Source organism: Tamandua tetradactyla, chromosome 9 (genome assembly GCF_023851605.1).
Source record: "Tamandua tetradactyla isolate mTamTet1 chromosome 9, mTamTet1.pri, whole genome shotgun sequence".
Lineage (NCBI taxonomy): Eukaryota > Metazoa > Chordata > Mammalia > Pilosa > Myrmecophagidae > Tamandua > Tamandua tetradactyla.
In genome coordinates, this window is record NC_135335.1 from 85,568,394 (window position 1) to 85,593,192 (window position 24,799).

General features: G+C 35.1%; 1 protein-coding gene and 1 pseudogene across 2 annotated transcripts in view; one reads left to right on the forward strand and one right to left on the reverse strand.

Annotated features, from left to right (window-relative positions):
* LMBRD2 (LMBR1 domain containing 2) overlaps nt 1–24,799 on the reverse strand; it is an 89,774-nt gene that overhangs the window by 14,369 nt on the left and 50,606 nt on the right. For both annotated transcript variants that reach the window (XM_077116972.1, XM_077116973.1), the window contains 11 exons: nt 18,305–18,379; nt 16,980–17,093; nt 16,401–16,584; nt 14,950–15,131; nt 14,295–14,428; nt 12,849–12,954; nt 12,205–12,302; nt 6,827–6,930; nt 5,165–5,211; nt 2,549–2,654; nt 501–627 (listed from right to left, as the gene is read on the reverse strand). In XM_077116972.1, coding sequence (XP_076973087.1) covers nt 501–627; nt 2,549–2,654; nt 5,165–5,211; nt 6,827–6,930; nt 12,205–12,302; nt 12,849–12,954; nt 14,295–14,428; nt 14,950–15,131; nt 16,401–16,584; nt 16,980–17,093; nt 18,305–18,379 — 1,277 coding nt within the window. The remainder of the gene's footprint in view (nt 1–500; nt 628–2,548; nt 2,655–5,164; nt 5,212–6,826; nt 6,931–12,204; nt 12,303–12,848; nt 12,955–14,294; nt 14,429–14,949; nt 15,132–16,400; nt 16,585–16,979; nt 17,094–18,304; nt 18,380–24,799) is intronic.
* Nucleotides 20,198–22,886, forward strand: LOC143646361 (thyroid receptor-interacting protein 6 pseudogene; annotated as a pseudogene).

Genomic DNA, 24,799 nt, shown 5'->3' on the forward strand with positions numbered 1-24,799 from the left:
CGGGGTCCTCCGGCATGGCAGGCAAGCACTCTTGCCCGCTGAGCCACCGCGGCCCGCCCCGACATTATTTTTAAAGTGCTTACAACAGTGCCTAGCATCCAGAAAGAGCTATGGAGTTCTTGTTAAAAGATGATGAGAAACTTCATAAATGGGACTGTCAGAAATAGACATACAAATGTTATGATTCTTATCTATTTCAATTCTTCTTTCTTATTTATAATTCCAGTAGTAGTGTATGAAGGTACCAATTTAAACTATCATCAATGAGTGAATGAAGGTGCCAATTTCAATTATCATCACTGGATGCTGCAAAATTTTTTAAATATAAAAGTGTTAGGAATTATATAAAGGTACCAAAGGTTGCTTAATATGCTTTCTATATTAGTAAAGAGGACACTTTCTTAATGTTTATTTGTCACTAGTTTTCAACCTAGTCAAGTCAGTATATTATTAAAATATCAGTGGAATGCTAGAACCCACACGACAAAGCTGGAACTTACCTTCCTGATTCAGATTCAAGAGGATCATCAGTAAATGTTTCTGCATTAAAATCCAGAGGTTCTGCATCTTGGAGGAGCTCTATTCGGTCCCTTTCAGTCCTATTATTAGCCCTGGTATATTTGGATGCTGTTGCAAAGGGAGGGAAAAAAAAGTATGCTTACTTTCCTATTGTCTTTTATTTTATGGGGCCATAGTTTATAGACTCAAAGGAAAAAAATCAAGATTATAAAAAGTCTGAATTTTGACTATGAAAACAAAAAGCATAAGATAACTACATGGTTCCTTAAGCATCAGATTAAAATTATACATAGGGTGATAGGAAATTAGGAGGACAATTTCTGTGGCCCTGTAGCTAGTCTATGCTCTGAAGTATACAGAATGTGAATCAGAGTTCTTATTAACTATGGTATTGCAGTAATGAAAGTGTTCACTATCAAATCCAGTATCAGTTGGTTTCACAGTTGAGACCAGGTAGCTGCTACAGCTTTTAAGCAATCTCATTTCTTGGCTAGGATTTTCTTTAAGGTGCTCTTAAAGAAAGGTCTGAGTCTTTTTATCCATAATCAATAATCTAGGACAGTACTGTATGAAAGAAATTAAATACTAGCTGCATATTTAATTTTTTATTTTTTAGAAGCGACATTAAAAAACATAAAAAAGGTGAGATTAAGTTTAGATATCTTACTTAACATAATATATCCAAAGTATTATTTTCAACATGGGGCAACATCCACGTTGCAAGTGCTCAACAGCCGCAAGTAGATGATGGCTACTATACTGGTCATTAGAGATACAGGGAATTAACTCTCCATTCTCCATGTGGATGGGGATTTCTTCATAATCTAAATTCCCCTCGTATTTTGAGCAGCAGTTCTTTAATTTCAAAAGACCTATAACAGAGTTCTTTTAGAAAATCTGAGTTAGCCAATTCTGGACTCTCCCCCAAGTGCAAGTCTCTTCATTTTTCCTCAATCATTCTGCAACTACTGTCTATCACAAATCAGATCCTTTCTAGTTCGTTATCCTAAGGCTTTGTGTCTCCTCTTATCTTACCTATTCATTTATATTGCATATAAAACAAAGAGACTGAAATAAATAATTATGCCAAGGAATGAGCACATGTCTTTTAGAAGGTCATCAATGTTAAGAAACTTTCAATCTAATCTGAAGTTTGAGCTTTGTTGCTGTTGAAGTCCCTACAGGTTTCATTGTCACTGACTTGTGCTTAGTAGGGCCTTAAATAACAGAAGTATTATTTCGGTATTCTTAGTTGAGCAGGCTCTGCGTGCCTGTGCTAAAAAAAAGTCTCTCTCTCTGTGTTTCTACCTCTCTACCAACAGATTGCTATTCTTTGGAACTTAGTGCAAAGCTCGTATTGGTGGGGAAGGGGTCCTGGTTTTCTTGCTCCTTCATCCACTTTAGGCTGGCCCCTTTGCACTGAAGCCCCAATGGTGGAGCGCTCTCACCATTCCTGCATCTTCCTCAAATAAAAACAATTTCCCTCTTCCACTCAGTGCAGGGTCCTAGGTGAAAGTAGGTTTCTCGTCAGTGACAGATGGCTTCTGGGCCTTCTAACCCACCCAAACGGCAGGTGGCTTTTGTCCTTACTAAAACATGAGCATCCTAAAGACAGGAAATTTTATCTTCTTTGTACCCCTGTATACTTGGGAAAGTGTTTGATATATATGGGTCAGTCAATAAGTTATTATAAAAATGACTGAATAACCCACCAATAGAAAAGAAAAACATCTAGGTAAATAATAAAAATAATATATGCCTAGTACATGCTTTTGATAAGTGCTGATTTTACTTAGGTTAATATACTTACAACTATTCATTTCATGTCTCAATTTTTCCTTCCCCTACCAGAATACATATTTTCACCTCCCTTCTATACACACCAAGGTATGTGAGAAAGGAAAGTCACCACAGAGGCATATTTATAATTCTACAAAGGCATTTCTTGATAGGCATCCTGATTCTTAGCCTCTGTCTAAGCAAGCTTAAGGAAAAAAGTTCTAAGAGAACTAGAAAATAAACTACTTACACCGGTTGCTACCAATATCTGAGAAATTTAATTCTTTTGGGTCAGTATGAACATTTCTATTTCTCGTGGAATCTTCTCTATTGTGTCCATAACGTTCCTTCCATTCCTAGGAAAGAAACACAAATGAATATATAACAAAAGAAGTCACCAGAAAACAATTATTAGTGTCAACAGATTGACTATGTGGAGTAATATAATTTTTTTTTCAGAAATTCATCAGATAAATATAATTAGCATAGTGCCTTTAAAAACCATAAATCAGGGTGGTGCAATAGTGGCTCAGTGGCAGAATTCTAACCTGCCATGCCTGAGACCCAGATTTGATTCCCGGAGTCTGCCCATGCCAAAAATCAAAACAAAACAACGAATAAGCAAACAAAACCACCCATAAATCAATAGTGATTTTACCTTTACATGATTTAATAGTCTCTAAACTTTTACAAATGAAGACATCATAGAATTTTCCTAGCTATTATGTTAACTTATTCAATTTTGCATCTAAAATATCTAAACGATAGTACTAGAACATGTTTACCTTGACCATGTATAAATTATGAGAAGTCATAAAGATTAAGATACGAAATTTTCTTTTACCCAAATAAACTATAAATATTACAGATATGAAAAGTCATTTTCTGTTGCAAAACTATATACAAACACAATTAGATCATTACTCATACGGTACAGTGAATATTCTTAACTGCAGTTTAAAACCCTATTAATCGGGATTCTGTTAATTAAAATCTTAGAATTGAAAGGGCATTATGCCACCTAATTCGATCTCCTATGCAGTGCTGAGTTTCACTATAAAATATTCATGACAGACAATTTTTGATGATATGGAAATTATTATGTTTGAGCAATCCACTGCATTTCTGCTCAACTGTAAAAGTTAGAAATTCTCAGAGAAAGATGTGTCAGTTTGAATCTATTATGTACCCCAGAAAAGCCATGTTTTAAGCCTGATCCAATCTTGTGGGAGCAACTCTTTCTTTTAATTCTGATTCAACACCATAGGTTGGAAATTTTTATTACATTTTCTCCATGCAGATGTGACACACCCAACTGTGGGTGTTAACTTTTGATTAGAAGGAGCTGTGACTCCATGCATTCCAGGTGGATCTTGGTAAGTTTACTGGAATCCTTTAAAAGAGGAAACATTTTGGAGAGAGTCAGAAAGGACAGAGCCCCCAGAAACGATAGAAGCTTCAGAGCCAACAGAAACTTCAAGCAGAGCTGACATGAGATTCGGAAACACTGAAAACAGAGATGCAGATGTCTGGTGATGCTTAGAGCCCAGCAGACATTGCCATGAAATGTTAAGCAAGCCAGAACCTGGAGAGAGCCAAGGGGAGCCAAGAGATGAAAGCCAGCCCTGGAGAAGCAAACTTAGAAATGCCTACAGGAACAGAGGCTGAAGGCATCAGAGGCAAGGAGCAGGGGATGAGCAGATGCCAGTCACATGACTACCCAGCTGAAAGGTGTTCTTTACCAACAGGCCTTTCCTGAGTGAAAGTAACCTCTTGCTGGTGCCTTAATTTGGACACTTTCACTTCCTTAGAACTGTAAACTTGTAACTTATTAAATTCCCCTTATTAAAAGCCATTCCAGTTGGGTGCACATGTGGTTCAGTGGTAGAATGCCCACCTTCCATGCAGGAGACCTGGGTTCGATTCCTGGACCATGCACCACCCCTGCCCCCCCTAAAAAAGCCATTCCAGTTCTGGTATATTGCATTCTGGCAGCTTGCAAACTAACGTAAGAGGTGAAATAATTATCTCCCAGTAATATAGATCACATGGTTCTTGTTATGCCTTCTGTACATGATATACTCTAAAATATTCAAAGAAAATTATCAGGTTTTCTCTGACTCTTCATTTCCCCAGCATAATTGTTTTTTTCTTTTAACAGTGTATTATTTTATTTGGGGGGGTGGGCTAAGGAGGAGGAACTCCTTGATGAAAGCTACAAATGGAGAGAGCTATAATGTTAAAATATTTCAAGAAATGAATAACTGCTCTTTCTTAAGAGGACTTGACTTGTGGAAGAAACACTTTAATTGCTGTTGCAAAAAACATCAATATGAAGTAAAAAGTGGTTTCAATAACTCCTAAAGAATACATTCAGAAATTGGAGTTAACACAGGTACTGAAAATCTGTAGTATCTGTGATGATTTTTGTCACTGATTTCCTTTTCACTTTGAAGGAGTTTAGTTTGTCTCAGCAAATGAAAGACTGATGGAAAATTACAGAGGAATAAAATTAATGTAATATTACAAAAAAAAGCCTAACAATTTCCAATTTTGAAAACCACTTTAATAGCAAAACTTCATGAATTCATTCATTAACTTAACAAATACTTACTGAGTACCTCACTTTAGCCAATAAACTTTGGTAGATGGACACAAATGAAATAATTTATTTCTAACGAGTTTTTAGGACAGGTCTGACAGGAACCTCTACCATATTTGAAAACATTACAACTTTTCTTTAAAAATATAATTCTGTCATTTTCCACTGTACTGAGGTCTTTAGTCAATTTTCCAAATCAGTAAAATTTTTATATTATTTTGCATTAATTTTAGGCTAGAGCAATTTAATAAGTATTGTACTTACTCTTCTTCGATTTTCACCTTCTTCTTGCCTTTGCCTTTTTCTCTTCTCTAGAGACAGAAAAGTACTCTCAATTTTGATACAACATGGTTTAATCAGAAGTACAGTAACTGAAGTAAAGGTACAGACTATGACCATTTTCTTTTAAATTGTTATGAAGTCAAACATAATAGATATATTGCTGGAAAGGATCTTTGACATCACCTCACTCCATAGCAAATGCCTTTTCTATCTCTGTTGTAGAGAATCTTCTAGCCTCTGTGTAAATAGCTTTAAGGGAAAAGTTCTTTGTAATAGAGACCTGAAAAGTTTCTCTGTAACTTTTGTTTCTATTTTCTAAATTCAGGTCACATCTCTCTTCTTTCTACATAAGATTATTCCCCTTGTTATATACCTAGTTTCTTCAGTGCATTTTTCACATTGGATATGCTCTACAAACTCATAATTCTGGCTGTCCTTCTCTAAACAGCTTCTGATTTGTCCATTTTAACTCTTAGAAGTATAACCTAGGTTTTGGGGATTGAATCATGTACCTCACAAAAGACATGTTCAATGGGTATGACCATTTTGTAAATAAGACCATTGAAGATGTTATTTTTAATTAAGGTGTGGACTCACTTGTGAATAGGATCTTCAAAGATCCTATTTGAGGAGGTTAAACTGAATGAGGGCGGGCCTTAAACCATACGACTATAATCCTTAGGAGGCAGAGGATATTCCAGCACAGCCAGTTAGTAGAACCATGAGATTAGAAGAAGCCTGAGAATGATGGCGATCACCATGTGACAGAGGTAGAGATGTAAGCCAAGGAACCCCAAGTATTGTGGCAATATAGCACCAGAAACAAGATTCTCAGAGAAAGCATGGCCTCTTCAGACCTTGACTTTGGATTCTTGGCCTCCAGAACCATGAAACAATAAATTCTTGTTGTTCAAGACAACACAATGTGTGGTATTTGTCATGGCAGCCCTCGCAAACTAATATACTAGTACAAGATATACTACAGATGAGGTTTGATTCATGCAAGAAACAACAGAACTATTACATCAACTAGACACAATCTTCCTAAGAGAGCTACATGTGGCTTACATTAAACTAATGATCTCAAAAAAGCCCCAGACCAAGGTAGGAAGAATGTCTAAGAATCAATGTCCCAAAATGCAGACTGTTTTTTTCTATCTTAACATCACTTAAACATCAGTAAATGTAATAACTCAATTTTGCAATTAGAGTCTAATAAATGCCATATATTCTAGTAGGATGTTAATGATCATCACATTCTAAAAAAACAGGCTTGTCTGCATGACTTCTTATAGAAAACTAAATTGCTGATTCCTTAATTTAATGAGTTTTATGGTTATACAGAACTTAGCAAATACATTTCAAGGCAAATATAAAAATGACTTTAAGAGTATGCAAAGGGTACTACTCAGTGGTAGAAATACTAATGTGTGTTACAGAAATTTTTTAAACGGCAGAAGAAATAATTAAGTTTTCAAATTAATTTTGCTAAGTAGGGTGTATGCAAATTTTTAGCTAACAAAACTGCATTGATTTATAATTTAAGACATATTAAAATTATTTACAAATTATACCAACATTAATTTTATATTTTGACTCTCAGGATCTTCCCTTCATCATTTTATTTTAAAAGACAAATCTTACCTCGTCTGATTAATTCTTTTCCTTCATCGACTAAGTCTGATGTCATATCATTATCTCCCATGAACTGCTGGAAACCAAGCAGATTCAAGCAGCGGGTTCCCAAGCTAATAAAAATGGATTAAAAAAAAAAAAGACAAGCATTATGCCATACTGTCAATGTTTAGATTAAAAACTATTCTTAAGCACTGTCACCTCTCCCCTCCCCCAAAGAAGTATGGCTTATGCCTTATCATAAGTTATCATGGCAAGTTACATAGGGAAACATTTGCCTTTCTTTAAGAAATAATTATTTCTCTTTCCCTCTCCAAGAAGCTTATGCCCAATATGCCAATGATTAGAGTATGTACTTATAGTCAGATTTCTTGTAGAAGTATTATGGATTGTTTCACCGAAATAGATATGCTGAAGTCCTAATTTCCAGTATCTTGAATGTGACTTTATTTGGAAATGGGGTCACTGCAGATGTACTTAGTTAAGATGAGGTCATACTGGAGTACGGTAGATTCTTAATCCAATATGACTAATGTCCTTATAAGAAGAATAAGAGACAAGGACACACAGGGAGAAGACGGCCATCAGAAGATGGAGGCAGACTGGAGTGATGTATCTACAAACTAAGGAATGCCAAAACTGCTAGCAAACAGCAAAAGGTATAAGAGTTGAGAAAGATTCTTCCCTAGAGCCTTCAAAGGAAGCATGATCTTGTTGACACCTTGATTTCGGATATCTAGTTTCTAAAATTGAGAGACAATAAATTTTGACTCTTAGAATGTCCCCTTCATTTAGTTTAACTTTTTTTTTTTTTTGAGGTACATGGTCCAGGGATCGAACCCGGGTCTCTCACATGGAAGGCGAGCATTATACCACTGAACCACTCATGCACCCTCCCTTCATTTATTTAAAAGGCATATCTTATTATTTTCCTTCACAACTAAGTCTGATGTCATATCATTATCTCCCATGAACTGCTGGAAATCAAGCAGATTCAAACAGCATGTTCCCAAGCTGTCTTAACAAATTACCACTCACTTGGTAGTAATTTGTTAAGGCAGGCTTAGGAAATTAATATAGGAAGGAAATTAAATCAGGTCATTAACATACCCTCAAAAAATTGTTATGCCAGCATGCTGAACAACAGTTATAATGTAAGACCAACTGATTCCTCTTTTATATTAAAATGTCAGCTTTAGTATTGGAAACACACATACATAATATTTCCAATTACAAACTATTTTGGTTTAGAAAGTTGTACAAATTTATTTTCATGTTTTCCAGAGAGCTGATTAATTCTATTCAATGGCTTTTATTAAATACTCTGAAATGATTATTATATCTTATCTGGGGGCTATCACCTTATAACTTTTTGGCCTTAAATCTGATTGTTGTACAGGATGAGAGTCTGATAATATGAACCATAAGGAAGGAAGTGATGAATGGCTGGGAGGGATTAATATTTATTAAGATCGTATTCTGCATCAGAAAATTAGATAACTTTTTATTTAATTCCTACTATGTTTACAGATAGTTTCTTGCTTAATTCTTATAATAACCCTAAGAAATGAATATCACTTTATAGATAGGGAAGCAGAGGCCTAAGGGGTTAAGTTGAAATATTCTGCTAAAAATCACTCAGTTAATTAGAGCCGGATTTAAATCCAAGACAAAATAAAGTCTAAGCTATTCTCTTTATATTAGCTCTTGATTTTTTTTCACTGACATCCTTAAAACAATTTATTTTTTTTGCCTTAGAGAAGTGGGTTTACAGACCAATCATGCATAAAATATAGGATTCCTATACACCATTCCACCAACACCTGCAATAACTGCAGAATTTGTTACAGTTGACAATACTCTTTGTAAATCTGTTTTTGAACAGTAGTTATACTTGTTACAACTGATGAAAGATTATTAAAGTAGTACTATAACTACTGCCATAATTTATATAGGGGTATTTTTTTCCCCCATATTCTCAACCTATTTTTTTTTTTCATGCACGTCTTTACTTTATTACTCATCCTCTCATACACTGGATAAAAGGAGTGTCTATCACAAGGTTTTTACAAACTGATGTACTTTAATGGTGGAATCCTGAACATGTACACATACAAAGCGAGGAGAGAGAGCAAATGGGTGAGTGTGTGTGTGTGTTGAGAGGAACAGAAAATGGGGTGGGGGGGAGAGGCAGTTACAAGACAGCGAAGATCTGTTTTACATTAAAAAGGCACAAGAATATGGCTAATACATAATATATCTACTTATTTTAATATAAATGGAATGTTTTATGAGTTACCATTGAGTAAAATTGGGTTTCAGGTAGACGGTTACGTTTATTCTATGATTTAAAGTATTCTTTCACCATTTGTATATCCTTCTATACCTCAGTATGAGAAGCCCAGAAAGACCTTTTCCTTTAAAGACAAAATGGCACTCAAAGTTTGTCCTCCTAATTAACTCTAGAGCAAAGTTTCTAATGTTTTTAAGTTTAACAATGCTGCTTTTAGTTATAATAACTTATTATATTTAAGGGTTTATATAGTTGGCAAAGAATTATCTTATCCATATATCACTAGATCCATTTAACAAGCTAGTAAGATAAGAAAAGTTGCCAATCTTGCCAACATAACTAACATGAAAAGATATATTTTATATATTGCACACTTTTACTGTTCTTTAAATAGTTTTATAAACTTTTAAAATGACTACGTATATAATCAAAACTTAGTTCTGGACAAAGTATGATTTGTGTCTTCCTTAATAGATCATTTTCACAGTACAAATCTATTGTATAATAAAAAGATGATTTGCTATAAATTCATATTAACAGTTTTATTTTAAATTATAATCCTTCAGCTAATTTATGAAATGATAAATATTTTTGAAAATTTAGTAGAAAATTTAATTCAAGCAATATCTGTTTAATCAATACTTTGTAATAACTATAGTAATACTAGAAGATTTAAATATAAAGTACTTGGATGAGATGTTTTTAGAAGAGCAAACTGATTAAACATCAATAACATGCTTTTGAAAGTGTTATTATTGGTGTGTCATGGAGCATTTAATGCAGTGAAAGAGGGCAAACAACAGCTGATCAGAATGCAGGACATATGGAGGTAGGGAAGACAGTGTGCTTAGAAACAAGCACAACCTTTAACTCAAAAGTCTGATGCCTGCCAAGATTTTACCACTTTGTACAACCACAAAAGAGCAGCCCATATACTTTCCAAAACTAGGGGAAAATTCCTCTTCCAGCCCTACATGACTTACTATACCTGCTCCTCACTTGACCCTTTGTAGCTATGATCTGAAGCATCTAGAAACCCAGCAATGTTCATGGGGAAATTTCCTATGGCCAATTTATGTTTGGACAGAAGCTTGCAAGGGAGTGTTCTACAAGATATATTGGCTGCAACGTCAGAGTCAAAGGCCTGGACTTAGAGTTAACATCCTGTAATTAATCCTCTCACTTTGTAATTAAATACTTATAACAAAATAGAATAACTCTAACCTAACTCAACCTGTCTAGACAGATCACTTAAACAATCCAAACACAGGGAGCCCAGAATAAGAATAAGAGCCTTTAATCCTGTACAGCTTAATGTAATGCCTCCATACATCCCAGAGTACATTAAGCAGATAATAAAAAAGTATTAGCAAAGTCCCTTTAGGGATGGGAGAAAAATTATTGAACTATTAAACTTTACCACAGGTAAAACCCCAGATACTGTGCCAAAAATTAAGGACACTGAAATCAATAGGCCAAGTCCATGATCTTGAGGCTCTTATGAAGCTTATGTATGTAGTAGAGAAGCTTAGCCTACCTATAGGCATGCCTAAGAGTCACCTCTGGAGGACCTCTTTTGTTGCTCAGGTGTGGCCTCTCTCTCTCTAACCCTAATCTGCAAGTGAAACCATTGCCCTCCACTATGTGGGACATGATATCCAGGAATGAAAGTCTCCCTGGTGGTGTGGAAGATGACCCCCAGGGATAAGCCTGGTCCTGGCACCATGGGATCAACAATACCATCCTGACCAAAAGGGGAAAAAGAAGTATAACAAATAAGGTATCAGTGGCAAGAGAGTTCGAATACAGTCACGAGGCTACAATGGAGATCATTCTTACACAGGCTTCAGTTACTCATTGCTACCTATCAAAATTTGCCAAACTCCAACCAAAACCATTCCTCCCAATCCTAAAGAATACCTAGGACATTATACAAGATTCTACAAAGGTTCCATGCATTAGGGTAGCTCTCCAAAACCTACAACCTCCAGATGGATCTGTGGACCAGGTAAGTCCTAAAATACAGAGAAGCCAGCCTCTCCAGAGCATCAACTAGTTCCATCCCCCATCCCATATTATTAACAGCCCCTTCCAACATGAAAAAGTTAGAATAGCCCAAATATCCCTAAAGAGGGAGAGAAAGATCAAAGGTGATAGTGGAGTTATACATAGAAGGTCAGGTTTAACGTATGAGTGCTGAATCATTATACTGATATTTCTTTAAGCCTCCAGTACCTTAGAGCAGCTAGAAATAAAAACCTAAAATTGTGGAACTGTAATCCATACCAAACTCTGAAATCTGTTCTACAACTAATAACTAATTGTTCCTATGTACTTTGAAATGTACTACTTTCATGTATATATGTTATTTAAAAAGAAGGAGGAGTATAACAGAGAAGACAGGATTTTACAAATGAGTATGACTGCTGAATCATTATATTGATATTCCTGCTGGTCTCCAGTGTCTTGGAGCAGCCTTAAGAAAAAATGAAAAATCATCAAACTGTAATCCATAACAAACTTAAAAACCTGTTCTTTAAATACTTGTTAAATATACTTGGAAATTGCTTTTTTGTATAAATATTACATTACAAAATAAAAAAAAGTGTTTAAAAAAAAATAAAGCCTCCTGGGATTTGACTTGGGAAAAAAAAATACAGAGCCAAGTGATACATTTGTTGAGAGTACCTCTATCCTCCTAGCAAATACTTTAAAAAAAAAACAAAAGCAATTAATTAATGCTGGAAAACTTAAACTTTACTATGCATAAATTCACCACAATTTATTTGGAAAGATGGAAGAATGTTTCTTTTTCAACCAGACTAAAGAACAGATATACTGCAATAAATATGTTCATGCTTACCAAAAAAAAAAAAAAAAAATCGAATAACTCTTTTTTCCTTAAAATATCCTCAGAGGGATACTCTGACCTGGTCATTCAAGTAGCTCTTCAGGCTTTTCCCACTCTTTCTAAAATCACAATAAAACAAACAATAACTAAAAACCAACCATTAATATTTAAAAGAGCCTTAAGGAGAAAGGATATTCAGATGCTGGAAAGAGTATGTAGAATAATCAATGTTAAGTCCCTTACCTAAAATAAGTAGCAATGCAGAGAATTACCACCAACATAGGATAATATATATAAAATCCATCTGCAATAAAGGATAAAACTTTCATGGAACCCATAATCTGAAGAGAAAGAAAAAAATAAATTAAATCAACAAAGTTCTGTACTTATTTCTTTGCATCATCAGAAAACTTGTCTTTATGTAATTATATCAATACATTTGGACTTCTCAAAAAGCATAAAGATCTAACAAATTTTTAAAAATTTGTTTTTCATTAAGTTTTTCCTAAAGAAAGCTAATATTTTATAACTATTACTGAAACTGGCATATACATTAAGACTATAAATATAAGTTAATATTATTTTAGATCATGACTGTTGATGCATGTGAACTAAAACCATCTTTTTAAATAAAAGTTAAATCACTTTTATTCATTCCCATATAACCCTTGAAAGTTTTAATTATTTAAAAAAAAGATCCCAATAGCAAGACAACAGAAAAAGAAATAAAATGATAATATAGAGAAAAAATAAAAATAAAAAATACAAAAAATATATTAAAAAAAAAAAAAAAAGATCCCAATAATACCAGAGAACTTTCCTGCCAGCATTAACAGAACTACACAAAACACATCTCTTACAGAGCTCTGTTTCTCAACCATACTTACAGATGTATAAGCGGTTGGCTGAGTATTTTGGTGAGAGATGGATGAATCCATATGGGTTAATCCCAAGAAATTAAGACATAAAGGAGGAGTCAAACGGCAAAATAACCTAAAGTAAGAATTGTAAAAGAATAAATAAAAAATATAGTGGCAAAATATTTTATGAAAACATATCAAGAATATTTCAGACCATCCTATTATTTTCAACTACTTCCATTTCATACATTCTGAATTCTTAATGTGATTTCCTTTATTTGTTTGGGAGACAGTTTGAAAATCCTATTACTTATACTTTCCCCTTCCCATTTAAAAATATCAACACCTAAATGGCAAAACTCCAGTTTCAGGCTTCCTGCTTAGGTAGTGATTACCACTGCTGTACCTTAAGAATGTGTATGGCTTCACATATGCCTCCTTCAACTTTATCACCTGAGCAATTTCTCTCAGCAGCAAGACAAGGAACATCATCAAGGTGAATTGTACTCCAGTATATAAAAGATGTAAAATTGTATCAAAGTATGTCAATGTGACAAGTGCAGGTTTAAAGAACTGTTAGAATTCAGTTTTGTCCAGATAAAAGGAGTATTGTACAAAACTAGAGATGGAGGATGGGAGGAGGAGAGAATGAGAGGTAGGTGTGGATACAAAGAGATAGACTGAGGGAGTCTTCTGCAGCAATAGCAAGGTTCTATATCTTGACTGCAAAAGGTTCTCTATCTACACATATACACAAATGAGGGTTAAAAAATGGTGAAAGCTAAATAAGATCTGTAGTCTAGTTAATGATAATCTACCAATGTCAATTTACTGATTTGTTACTGAACAATAACTAGATAAGGTGTCATTATTGGATGAAGCTGTGAATAGGACATGGTACCCTTTGTATTATTTTGCAAGTCACCGTGAGTCTGTAACTTTTGGGGAAAAAAAAGGTTAACGAAAAGAAAGTCCTCAAGGTGTTTTAGATATCAATTCCTCTGTGACCTTCCCTAAGTCCAGTCTTTATAAATATTTAATATAACTGACTTAACACTAATGACAAATAGATGGTACCCCCTAGCCCAACATGGAGCCTTCTCTCCAAACCTACAAAATTGTTCCTATTAGTTTTCTTAGTCCTCCTCTACCTGGTCTGAGGCCAATGAATCTCAAAATACTTCTAGGTCTGACTGAGTACCTAAATTCCTAATTGTTTCTATTATTTACTAATTTACTGACTCTCTTATTGGTAAATTCAAGCTCCTCACATCTTACTTCTTCTTCCTAATCCAGCATAACTATTTTAATCTTCAACCAGTATAGGTGGCAATCAACAGATGACTATTTAATAATACGTAAATCCATTCAGCTTATAACTTATTAGCAGGACATGCATAAGCAATAACAAATAAAAGAAATTCATAAGAGCACATGTAATGGTGACATGTTTCTAAACATAACCCTACTTACATGCCACTGAAAAGAAGGCTGTAAGCATCAGTCTGGTGATGAGAAGCCAAGTAATAATAATTAAATACACGGATCCTGAACACAGTAGAATAAACACAGATACTTAGGAAGAAGATGGAAAGGAAGCAAGCAATCTGTAAAACAAGAAAGCAACAAATATTTAGACTAACAGTCATTAGTTAAATAGCTCTTTACCATACTGAAATTCTAAAACTGAAAACTGATTCTTTTTATTACTAAAGAAAAACATTATAGAAAAAAAACTCTACATTTCAACTAGTCAACTCCGAGATCCATGTTTCAAATTTACCTCCTGAAGTGAGCGTGTTTTCCCATTCCCTTGGTAACTCTTCACTTGAAGACTAAGCTATGTAGCTTTCCTGGCCGAAAGAGGATTAAAGTATTCTATTCTCATGAGAGAATTTTGTACTATTTTGCACTTTCCAACCTATTCTAAAATACAGTTCTTAGTTTTTAAGTATGGGTAAATCGATGAAGCTCATTTGTTGGAAATGGGAATAGTAACACTGTGGGAAACTTCACTGCTTTTATTACTACTACAAGAAATATATGGAGAGAATCATATGGATACTCTGATCATACTAATCATATGCTGAACTGATAGATACTTATGACAGATTTAAACTAAACTGACCTCAATATAAATATAATTATATGTTTTTTCTGCCAGCTGTATGAAGACTGCAAAGAGGGATAAGACAGGTCTAGTGCTAAAGAATGTGCACTCTGACCATACAACAATCACTGAGAAGATGGACAAAACCACAGCAAGTATTCTGTAAAACCATGGTCGCAAAAGACATTCCCAGTACCATTCTGGAAAAAAGAAAAAAAAATGGTTAAGAAAACTTATAAAGGAGTAACTATGTATTTATACAGTTTCAAAATAGCCCCCCACAAGATATTTAATTACAAAGAAAAATATAGTAATTTTACAGTGAAGGAATATGGCAGATACCACCCTAACCAAATGATCACCAATAATGGACAAACTGACACCATGTGCTTCCTGCTATCGTGCACTGAAAATACCGTGACATCTATGCTATGTTATCCTCTAATTATGAGGAAATATCAAAATAAAATTCTGGGACACTACAAAAAAAGTCCTTGTACTCTCCAAAATTGTAAATGTTATAAAAGACAAAGAAAGATAGCGTAACTGCTCCAGATTAAAGGAGACTAAGGAGACACGGCAACTGAACGTAATGCGCATTCTGGGATTTTTTACAAAGGATATTACTGAGACAATTAGTAAAATCTGAATAAAGTCAGGAGATGATAATACTGTATTGATGTTAGTTTCTGATTTTGATATTTGTGCTTGGTTATGCAAGAGAATGTCTTTATCAAAACATACACACACACATACACACTAAAGCATTTAGGGGTAAGACGCATCATGTCTGGATTCAACTCTCAAAAGAAGAGGAAAAAATACATAGAAAAGAAGACAATAGAGCAAAAGAATATGGTTAAGATGTAAACGTGGGGAATTTGATGAACTATATACAGGAATTCTTGGTACTATTCTGGCCACTTTTTGTTTCTGAATTTCGAAAAACTAAAAGTAGAAGAAAAAAGCTTATAGACTTAAAAAGACTATATTCTCACTTCATTCATTAAAGATTTGAGCCCCTGGCATAATTCCTGTTGATTTACATATCCACATAGATGATTCTCCTTTTAAATATGCAATTAGATGATACTTCAGTCTCTCATTTTTTTGTCTCCTTTCTTATAATCTTATCCTCCATCCTACTTCAATTACTCATTTCCAAAGTCATCCCTAAATCTTTTATTGCTAGACACTCCAATGCTTCCATATAATCTCAATTTTCAGCATCCAAATAATACCTCCCTCTAGTATTTCAATTCCACTGACTGACTCCACCTGGACTAACAATCCATTTTGATTATTTGAGAAGTAACAGTGGAAATTGATAGATTGTATGTTATATGACAAATCAGATAGTTATTTTGGGGGGAAAATTTACCGGATACATGTTATTACCACATGGTAATACATACTTTCTCTTGCAAAAAGTTATCATTAAGCTTTAAAAATTGTATCAAATTACATACCAACTGTAGGATTATAAAAATACTGGATAAATCTATTTTCTGGCTCTGGTGTTTGAAAGGTGTGAACAAACTGATGGGTTGCACTGGTTTCATTTTTTGCTACATCTTCTAGATAAAATGCTTGTTCCAAAAGAATCTGCCATTGTACTTGTGTTCGACGGTGCCTCTGAACTGAATAAATCACCTAAAACAGAAAATGGGGGGTATATTTGTCAGTATTTTGACTCAAAAGTGGTTCAACTACTAGGGAACACATTTTGGTTATCACAACAACAGCAAACTGCTAATGCTATTTACTTGGTCGGACCCAGGATATTACTATTCTGTAATATATGTAACAGTTCAGCTCAATTAATTTTCCCTCCCAAAATGTGAACATTGGCCCTGTCCAGAAATACTAAGTTAAGTGAAAAACAATTCAAATAATTAAGTAGTAAGGACAGGATCAAAGGAAATTTTAAATACATGTTCACTGAAAATTCTTCCTTTGTGAGTAATAATTATAACAACCATTAAATTTTAATAATTAGAATTATTATTATAGTATGTAAAATAGCTGTAACTAATGTTTAAAATTACCTGCTTATGCAGTTTTACTAGACTTTTTTCACTTGGGTAGGTATTATGCTTTTCATCAAAATCTTCATAATCATCCATATTCCTACCCATTTTTTCCTGATATTCGATAGGGCACTAAAAGAAACAGGTAGATTGTTTGAAACCATTTTTGCAAAGAGATAATTTCCTTTTTACTAAAAGTCTTCCATTTATGAGCATTTCTAAACTTCTCAAAAAACATTTTCTTCCTCTACTGCTATCTCTAAATAGTTGGATTTTACATGCTGATGTTTATGTTTTAAAAGATTTATTGAGTTCTGAACTACAAAAACTTTTCTCAGCTATTACGATGTTTTAATCTTTATACTCAGATATATTAGCTAGGGATGGGTGGAGGCAGGGAAGTTTAACTACAGGATGCAACTAATATTTGAGAAGATTATTCTAAATAGGACTCTGATGAAATCATTGCTTTCACAGCTAAATAAATAATGAAGACAAACCCAATATGCTGAATTTTTGAAAGGCACATTACAGAGAACAAATACAGGATCTGAAGTCATTTCTCCTTCTACTGGATATTTTACCTATGTGACCCTCCTTGAACAGGTTCCAAAAGGTGGAAGTCAGGCAAGTTACTTAACCCCCTTGAATAGGTCTTAAAAGATGGCAAATGTGAAAATTGTTAGAGAACTGATTACAGCTATCATCTTAGCCAAAAGGAATGCTAGCTAATAAGCAACAAAAGATTTAAAATATAAGAAAAGAAATATTTCATTTCAGTGGCTCTATAGATGCACAGAAGACAACTGAGAAACTCTTAATCATTTCTGGAAGTATATGAATGCTCCTAATTCAATACCAATGCATCAAAGTCTTCATCGAATGACATTTTGTTAAATACCTGTGTCAAATACCTCATAATATTATTTACTTTATGACATATGAAATATACCATAAAATCACATGTAGGAAGCTAAATGAAAGACAGTACTGATGTCTAGGTTATTTTCTTCTAGAAAGAAAGGCTTTTCATGAGTAAGTACAATGACATTTTTATAGACTGCAAAGGTTCATCCTCATCACTGTCATACATTTTTTCAACATCACCTATATTCCCATATTTCAATGGAAAACACTGCAAATAATTAATGCTAATTTTGTAATAACAAAAGAACAAATTCTATATACAAATAATTTACTGGTTTACAGTTAAGTGTTCCAAGAAAATGGAAAAAAGTTGAGAAAAACTCAGCTGTAAGTTGTTCACATGTTTTTCTGGTGCTTTTATTATATTACATGAATCTATGTCAAAATAAAAATTAGAGATAATATGATTTAATTACCTTTTTTAGTATTGTATCAACACATTTTCTCAAAGGGTGGTTGTATTTGATGCTTTCATTCACCTTACGGACCTCCTATAAAAAAAAAAAGTAAGAGAAATTTAAAAATTCCCAATTTTACAGATCAAATATTTCAAATGAGAAGAATGCCCGGGGTGTTATATACATATATATTCTCATGAATTTAATTTCAACCCAAATTACTGAGCAAATGCATGAAGTTTCTTTCACTGAATAAAACTCCTTAAGAACATAACTGAAAATACAAAGTCATTGAAGAGCTATTTCTACACCATCATACTTTCTATTACTTTCTAGAGTTATTCCCTTAATTTGCTTAGTTGGTATACAAAGATGAATAAGCATTCTAAAAAAAGTTCATGTTAGGATCAAACAAACTTTGTGAGAGAAAAACAAACCGTGCTCCTCTACCTTCTCGAAGATCAATGATCTCATTATCTAAAACAATGAATACCGTGTTTTAGGTGACAGCAATCACAGTTGACTGATTCATGCAATACCTGTTCATTAAGACACACTATATGCTAGGCAATGTGCTAGGTGTAAGGATACCATAATCCAATACTGGAGAGTGAAGAAAATATGCTATAGTAGATACTTAACTAAGATTAAAGTTTGGGGATGAGATAATTAAATGAGAAATTTAATGAGTATAAAAGGCAAAAAAAAAGGGGTTAGTGAAGAGAATCTTTAGAGCCAGTAGTTCCCAAAAGAATAACAATATTCTATAATATTCATGAAAATAAAAAAATTGTTGGAACCACTTTTCTAGGCAGAAGAAACACTATGATCAAAGGCTGGGAAGTAAGAGAGACATAAGGAATCTTAGAGCACGAAAACAAAAAGAACATTCAGACTGTATGTAGTGTAAAGAATTTTTTTTTCTAATTAGAGAAGTTGTAGCTTTATAGAAAAACCACATGTAAAACACAGAGTTCCCACATACCACCCTATTATTACCACCTTGCATAAGTGTGGCACATTTGTTACAATTCATGTTGGGACATTTTTATAACTGTATTAACTAATAGCCCATTGTTTACAGTAGGGTTTGCTATGTGTACAGTCCTAAGTGGTGTTTTCATTTTTTAGTTTTTATTCTAGTGACATATATATATATAACCTAAAACTTCCCCTTTTAACTACATTCACATATATATGTATAAAATTCATGGCTGGTAATTACTGCACAATGTTGTGCTACCATCACCACCATCCACTACCAAAACTTTATGATCAACCCAAATTGAAACTCTGTACATTTAAGCACTAACTCCTCATTCCCTATTCCCAGCCTATTTCCTGGTACATATATTCTAAATTCTGACTCCATGAGTTTGCTTATTCTAATTATTTCATTCTATCCTTTATCAAGGCTTCATTCCTATTTTATGGTTGAATAATTTGCCATTGTGGGTATGTAATACATCTTGTTGATCTACATTTATCAGTTGATGCACAACTTCATTACATCCAACTTTTGGTACATGTAAATAATGCCACTATGAACATCTCTGTGCAAATATCTGAGTCTCTGCTTTCAGATCTTTTGGATATAAACAGAGAAGTGGAATTATTGCGTCATATGGTAATTCTATACTTAACTTTTAGAGGAAATAACAAACTGTCTTCCACAGTGGCTGCACCATTTTTCAAAGTCACCAACACTGAACAAGTGTTTCTATATCTCCGATCCTCTCCAAAACTTGCAATTTTCTATTTTATTAGGTAGTAGCCATTCTAGAGGGTGTGAAATGATATCTCATTGTAGTCTGATTTGCATTTCCTTAATAGCTAAAGATGTTGAGTATCTTTTCATGTGCTTTTTGACTGTTTTTAGCATAATGTCATCAGCGCCAACAAATACCCATAATGAGGCAAGAGCCCAGCAAAATCTTCAAGAACATTCTCAATGAAGCTGAAAAGGCCTTATTTTTTTGTTTTTGTTTTGTTTTGCATGGGCAGGCACCAGGAAAAAAAAAAGGCCTTATTTTATCATCAAGAATAATCTTTCTGGGCAGGCCACGGTGGCTCAGCAGGCAAGAATGCTTGCCTGCCATGCCAGAGGACCAGGGTTCGATTCCCGGTGCCTGCCCATGTAAAATAAATAAATAAATAAATAATCTTTCTGAGGTTTTATCTTTGATGAAAATGAGGGTGACTATAGAAAAAAAGTTGTGTTTCAATAGAAAATTATAGCACACTCCTGTGAGCTACATACTATAGTAATTAAGAGAATCAAATATCTAGGATAAATTTAACCAGGGATGTAAAAGAGTTATACACAGAAAACTAAAAAACATCACTAAGAGAAATCAAAGAAGACCTAAAAAATATTAAGATGTCAATTCTACCCAAAGCAAGCTATAAATTCAATGTAATCCCATCAAAATTACACCAGCCTTCTTCGTAGAAATTGAAAGTCAATCATGAAATTTATATAGAAGGGAAAGGGAACCCCAAAAGCCAAAAACATCTTGAAAAAGAATGAAGTTGGAGGACTCAAAACTCCCCAGTTTTAAAACTTATGACAAAGCTGCAGTAATAAAAACAGCATGGTAGTAGCATAAGGACAGAAATGGACTCCAAATGAAAGATCAGAAATAAATACTCACATCTATGCCGAACTGATTTTGGACAAGAGTACCAAGCCCACTCAATGGGGAAAGAATAGTCTCTTCAACAATTGGGCCTGGGAAAGCTAGACATTCATATCCAGAAGAATAACGGAGGCCCCCTACCACACATCATATTTAAAAACTGACTGAAAATGGATCAAAGACTGAAGCAAACTATAAAAATCCTAGGAGAAAACAAGGAAGATTCTTCAGGACTTTTGGTTAGGCAGTGGTTACTTGGAATTTATACCAAATACATGGGCAAAAGAAGAACTAGATAAATAGGACTTCCTCAAATTTAAATACTTTTGGGCACCAAAGGATTTTATCAAGAAAGTAAAAAAGATGCCCTAGAGAATGGGAGAAAATATTTGGGATCCACATATTCCATAACGGTTTAATATCCAGAATATATTAAGAAATCCTACAACACAACAATGAAAAGACAAACAAACCAATTAGAAAACGGGCAAAAGATTGAATAGACACTTCTCTCAAGAAGCTATACTAATGGCCAATAGTACATGAAAAGATGTTTTACATAATTAGCCTTTAGGGAAATGCAAATCAAAACCATGTAAGAGTTTTTTTCCTGGAGATTCAAACAAGGTATGGAACAGCAGAGAGGGGCATAGTTACAGGACCCCCAGGGGGACCATTCTCTGAAGCCTCCCTCCCATCTCAGGCCATGTCAGGGCCCACCAGGCTCCCTCCAAAGCAGCCAGAGTCCACTTGAACCCTTTTGCTCTCCCAAAGCTACCCGGGGCTGCTGCCACTCCCCGCAGCAGCCCTCCAGTCCCACCCCAGGGTCAATTTTTGCTTCCTTCCACCTGAGCAGTGTTACCAGGCCTCAGGGGTACCAAACATTTCAGGGTCGGACTGGGTGGATCCTATGGAGCAACCCAATGCTCACAGGGACTCCCCTCAGGAAGTATGGATGCTGAGACAGATTCTCTGACCTGTATGCTGACTCAGTTGGATGGGGGTTGTGGTCATGTCCTCTGGTGACCAGAATGACAAGCTTTTGAGTCCCCTCAGTCCCCTGTCTACTGCTTGGGCTCCTTGAAGCTGAGCAGAGGGGGTATTCCAACCCTGCAGCTCCCAATCCACCTACACCACTGCCAGAACCCCTCCTGGCTTGACTTTCCCTGTGCAAGTGAAGGTGGCATAGCCAGTGAGGGGTTGCGGGCTGCTGAGGGGAAGTGTGGGGGCTGGCTTTTGGAGCCAGGGCATAAAGAGGAGGCTACTGGAGTCTCTAGTCTGGTTAAAGGAGGAAGAAGGGGCGGGTATGGGGCCCAGGAGAGGCTGACCAAGAAGCTGGTGCATGACATGAACCATCTGATTGGTGGGGAGTACTATGGTCAGAATGGGGGCTGCAGAGATGCAGTGGGGGATGAGGCCGGTGGCGGCCCTTGAGTGAGTCTTCCACGTTTGCTGCTTTGTCTGTTTCATGTGCCACACCCAGCTTCAGGGCCAGCATTTCTATGCTGGGGAGAGGAAAGGGTATTGTGAGAGGTGCAATGCGGCCACCCTGGAGAAGTACTCCATGTGTTCCCAGCCAATCTTGGACTAGATCCTGCAGTCCATAGGGAAGGCCTACTTACCTTCCTAGCTGTTTCACCTTTGTGGTATGCCACTGTGGCTTCACAGTGGATGCCACCAGCCAGACCCACTTTATCGAGGACTTCCATAGGAAGTTTGCCCACAGTGCTCAGCGTGTGGCAAGGCCATCATGTTTGAGCCAGGTCGGGAAGAGACTGCAAAACATAGCTCTGGATCACCGTTTTCACATTGGCTATTAGAAGTGTGAAGAGTGTGGGTTGCTACTCTCCTCTGAGGGTGAGTGTCAGGGATCCTACCCATTGGATGGGCACATCCTATTCAAGGCCTGCAGCACCTGATGCATCTGGGGACTTTCAGCCACCATCACCACAGACTGCTGAGTCTTCCCAGAAGCACTGGCTGTGTACTCAGCTCCCATCAACCACCCTACTGACATCTACCTTTACACCCATGTCACTAAATGCCATCCCCTCATTTAATCATGAAATAATCCCTCAAGAGTTTACAGGAAAAAACCACATATATTAAACCACATATATTAAAACCACATAAGACACCATTTCACACTCACTACAATGGCTACTATTAAAAAAACAAACAATGTACTGGAGAGGATGTGGAGTAATAGGAACACTCTATTTTTGGTGAGAATGTAAAATGGTGCAATCAATCTGGTGGTTTCTCATAAAATTAAGTATAGAATTACTATATGACTCAGCAATCTCACTTCTCAGTATATACCCAAAAGAAACGAAATCAAGGACTTGAACACTTTTTTGTACTTTTGTGTACTTTTTTGCATAATGATGTTCACAGTGACAACTGATGAAACAAAATGTAGTATATACATAAAATGGAATTATTTAGCTTTAAACAGGAATCAAACTCTGATTTGTATGATAGCATGGATGAACCCTGAAGACATAATGTTGAGTAAATAAGCCAAACCCAAAAAGACAATACTGTATAATCTTATTGATATAAAATAATTAGAATAAGCAAATTCAGAGTCAGAAATCAGAATACAGATTACCAGGGACCAGAAGGGGGGTAGGGAACGAGGAGTTAATGCTTAAGTGGTATAGAGTTTTTTTGGGGGTGATGGAAAAATTTTGGTATTGGATGGTGGTGATGGTAGAAAAACATTGTGAATGTAATTTTATGACACCAAATTATATATTTGAGTGTGATTAAAAGGGGAAATGTTAGGCTAGAACTAAACTAAAACTAAATTAAAAACTAAAAACTCTACAGGCCTTTACAATATAAGAAGTGAACTCTAATGTAATCTATGGACAATAGTTAACAGCATAATTATAATGTTTATAAGGGTAAATAATAGGGAAAACTGTTTGTGAGGGGGGTAGCACATGGGAACTCTATGATTCCATGATTTTTCTGTAGGCTTACAACTTCTAATTAAAAAAAAAAGGTGGGTGTTACGGGTGCATTCTACACTACAGCTGTGGTTCAGCTGTAGAATGCTCGCCTTCCATGCGGGAGACCCGGGTTTGATTCGCCCTCCTCCCCCCAAAAAATAAATAAAAAGGGGGGGGTGCTAAACAATTCTTCCTCATAAGGATGTTTTGATGTATAAATATATATAAGTGCTTACACAGACTCAGGTAGTAGTTTAAGTCTAAATAATTACTTGCTATTGTTATTATGATTAACAAGTTGAGGAACCAAAGTAGATCTAGGCAAATAGGAAGAATATATACTTGCTTGTTATATAATCATCATTCACAAGTTTGAGGAACCAAACGCTGCCAAGAGGCCAAAAGTTGACTGGTATGAGTAAGACAGTGGCTTAGAATAAGGCTGGAGAGCTAAACTTGGGATACATATATATTTTTTTAATTAATTTATTTATTAAAAAATTAAGAAACCAAATAAAACATCAACATATATAATCAGTAATTCACAATATCATCACTTAGTTGCATATTCATCATTTCTTAGAACATTTGCACTAATTCAGAAAAAGAAATAAAAAGACAATAGAAAAAGAAATAAAATGAACACAGGAAAGGAAAAGAAAAAAAAAAGATTATACCTATCATACCCCTTACCCCTCGCATTCATTGATCACTAGCATTTCAAACGAAATTTATTTTAGCATTTGTTCTCCCTATTATTTATTTTTATTCCATATGTTCTACTCCTTTATTGACAAGGTAGATAAAAGGAGCATCAGACACAAGGTTTTCACAATCACACAGTAACACTGTGACAGCTATATCATTATTCAATCATCCTCAAGAAACATGGCTACTGGAACACAGCTCTACAT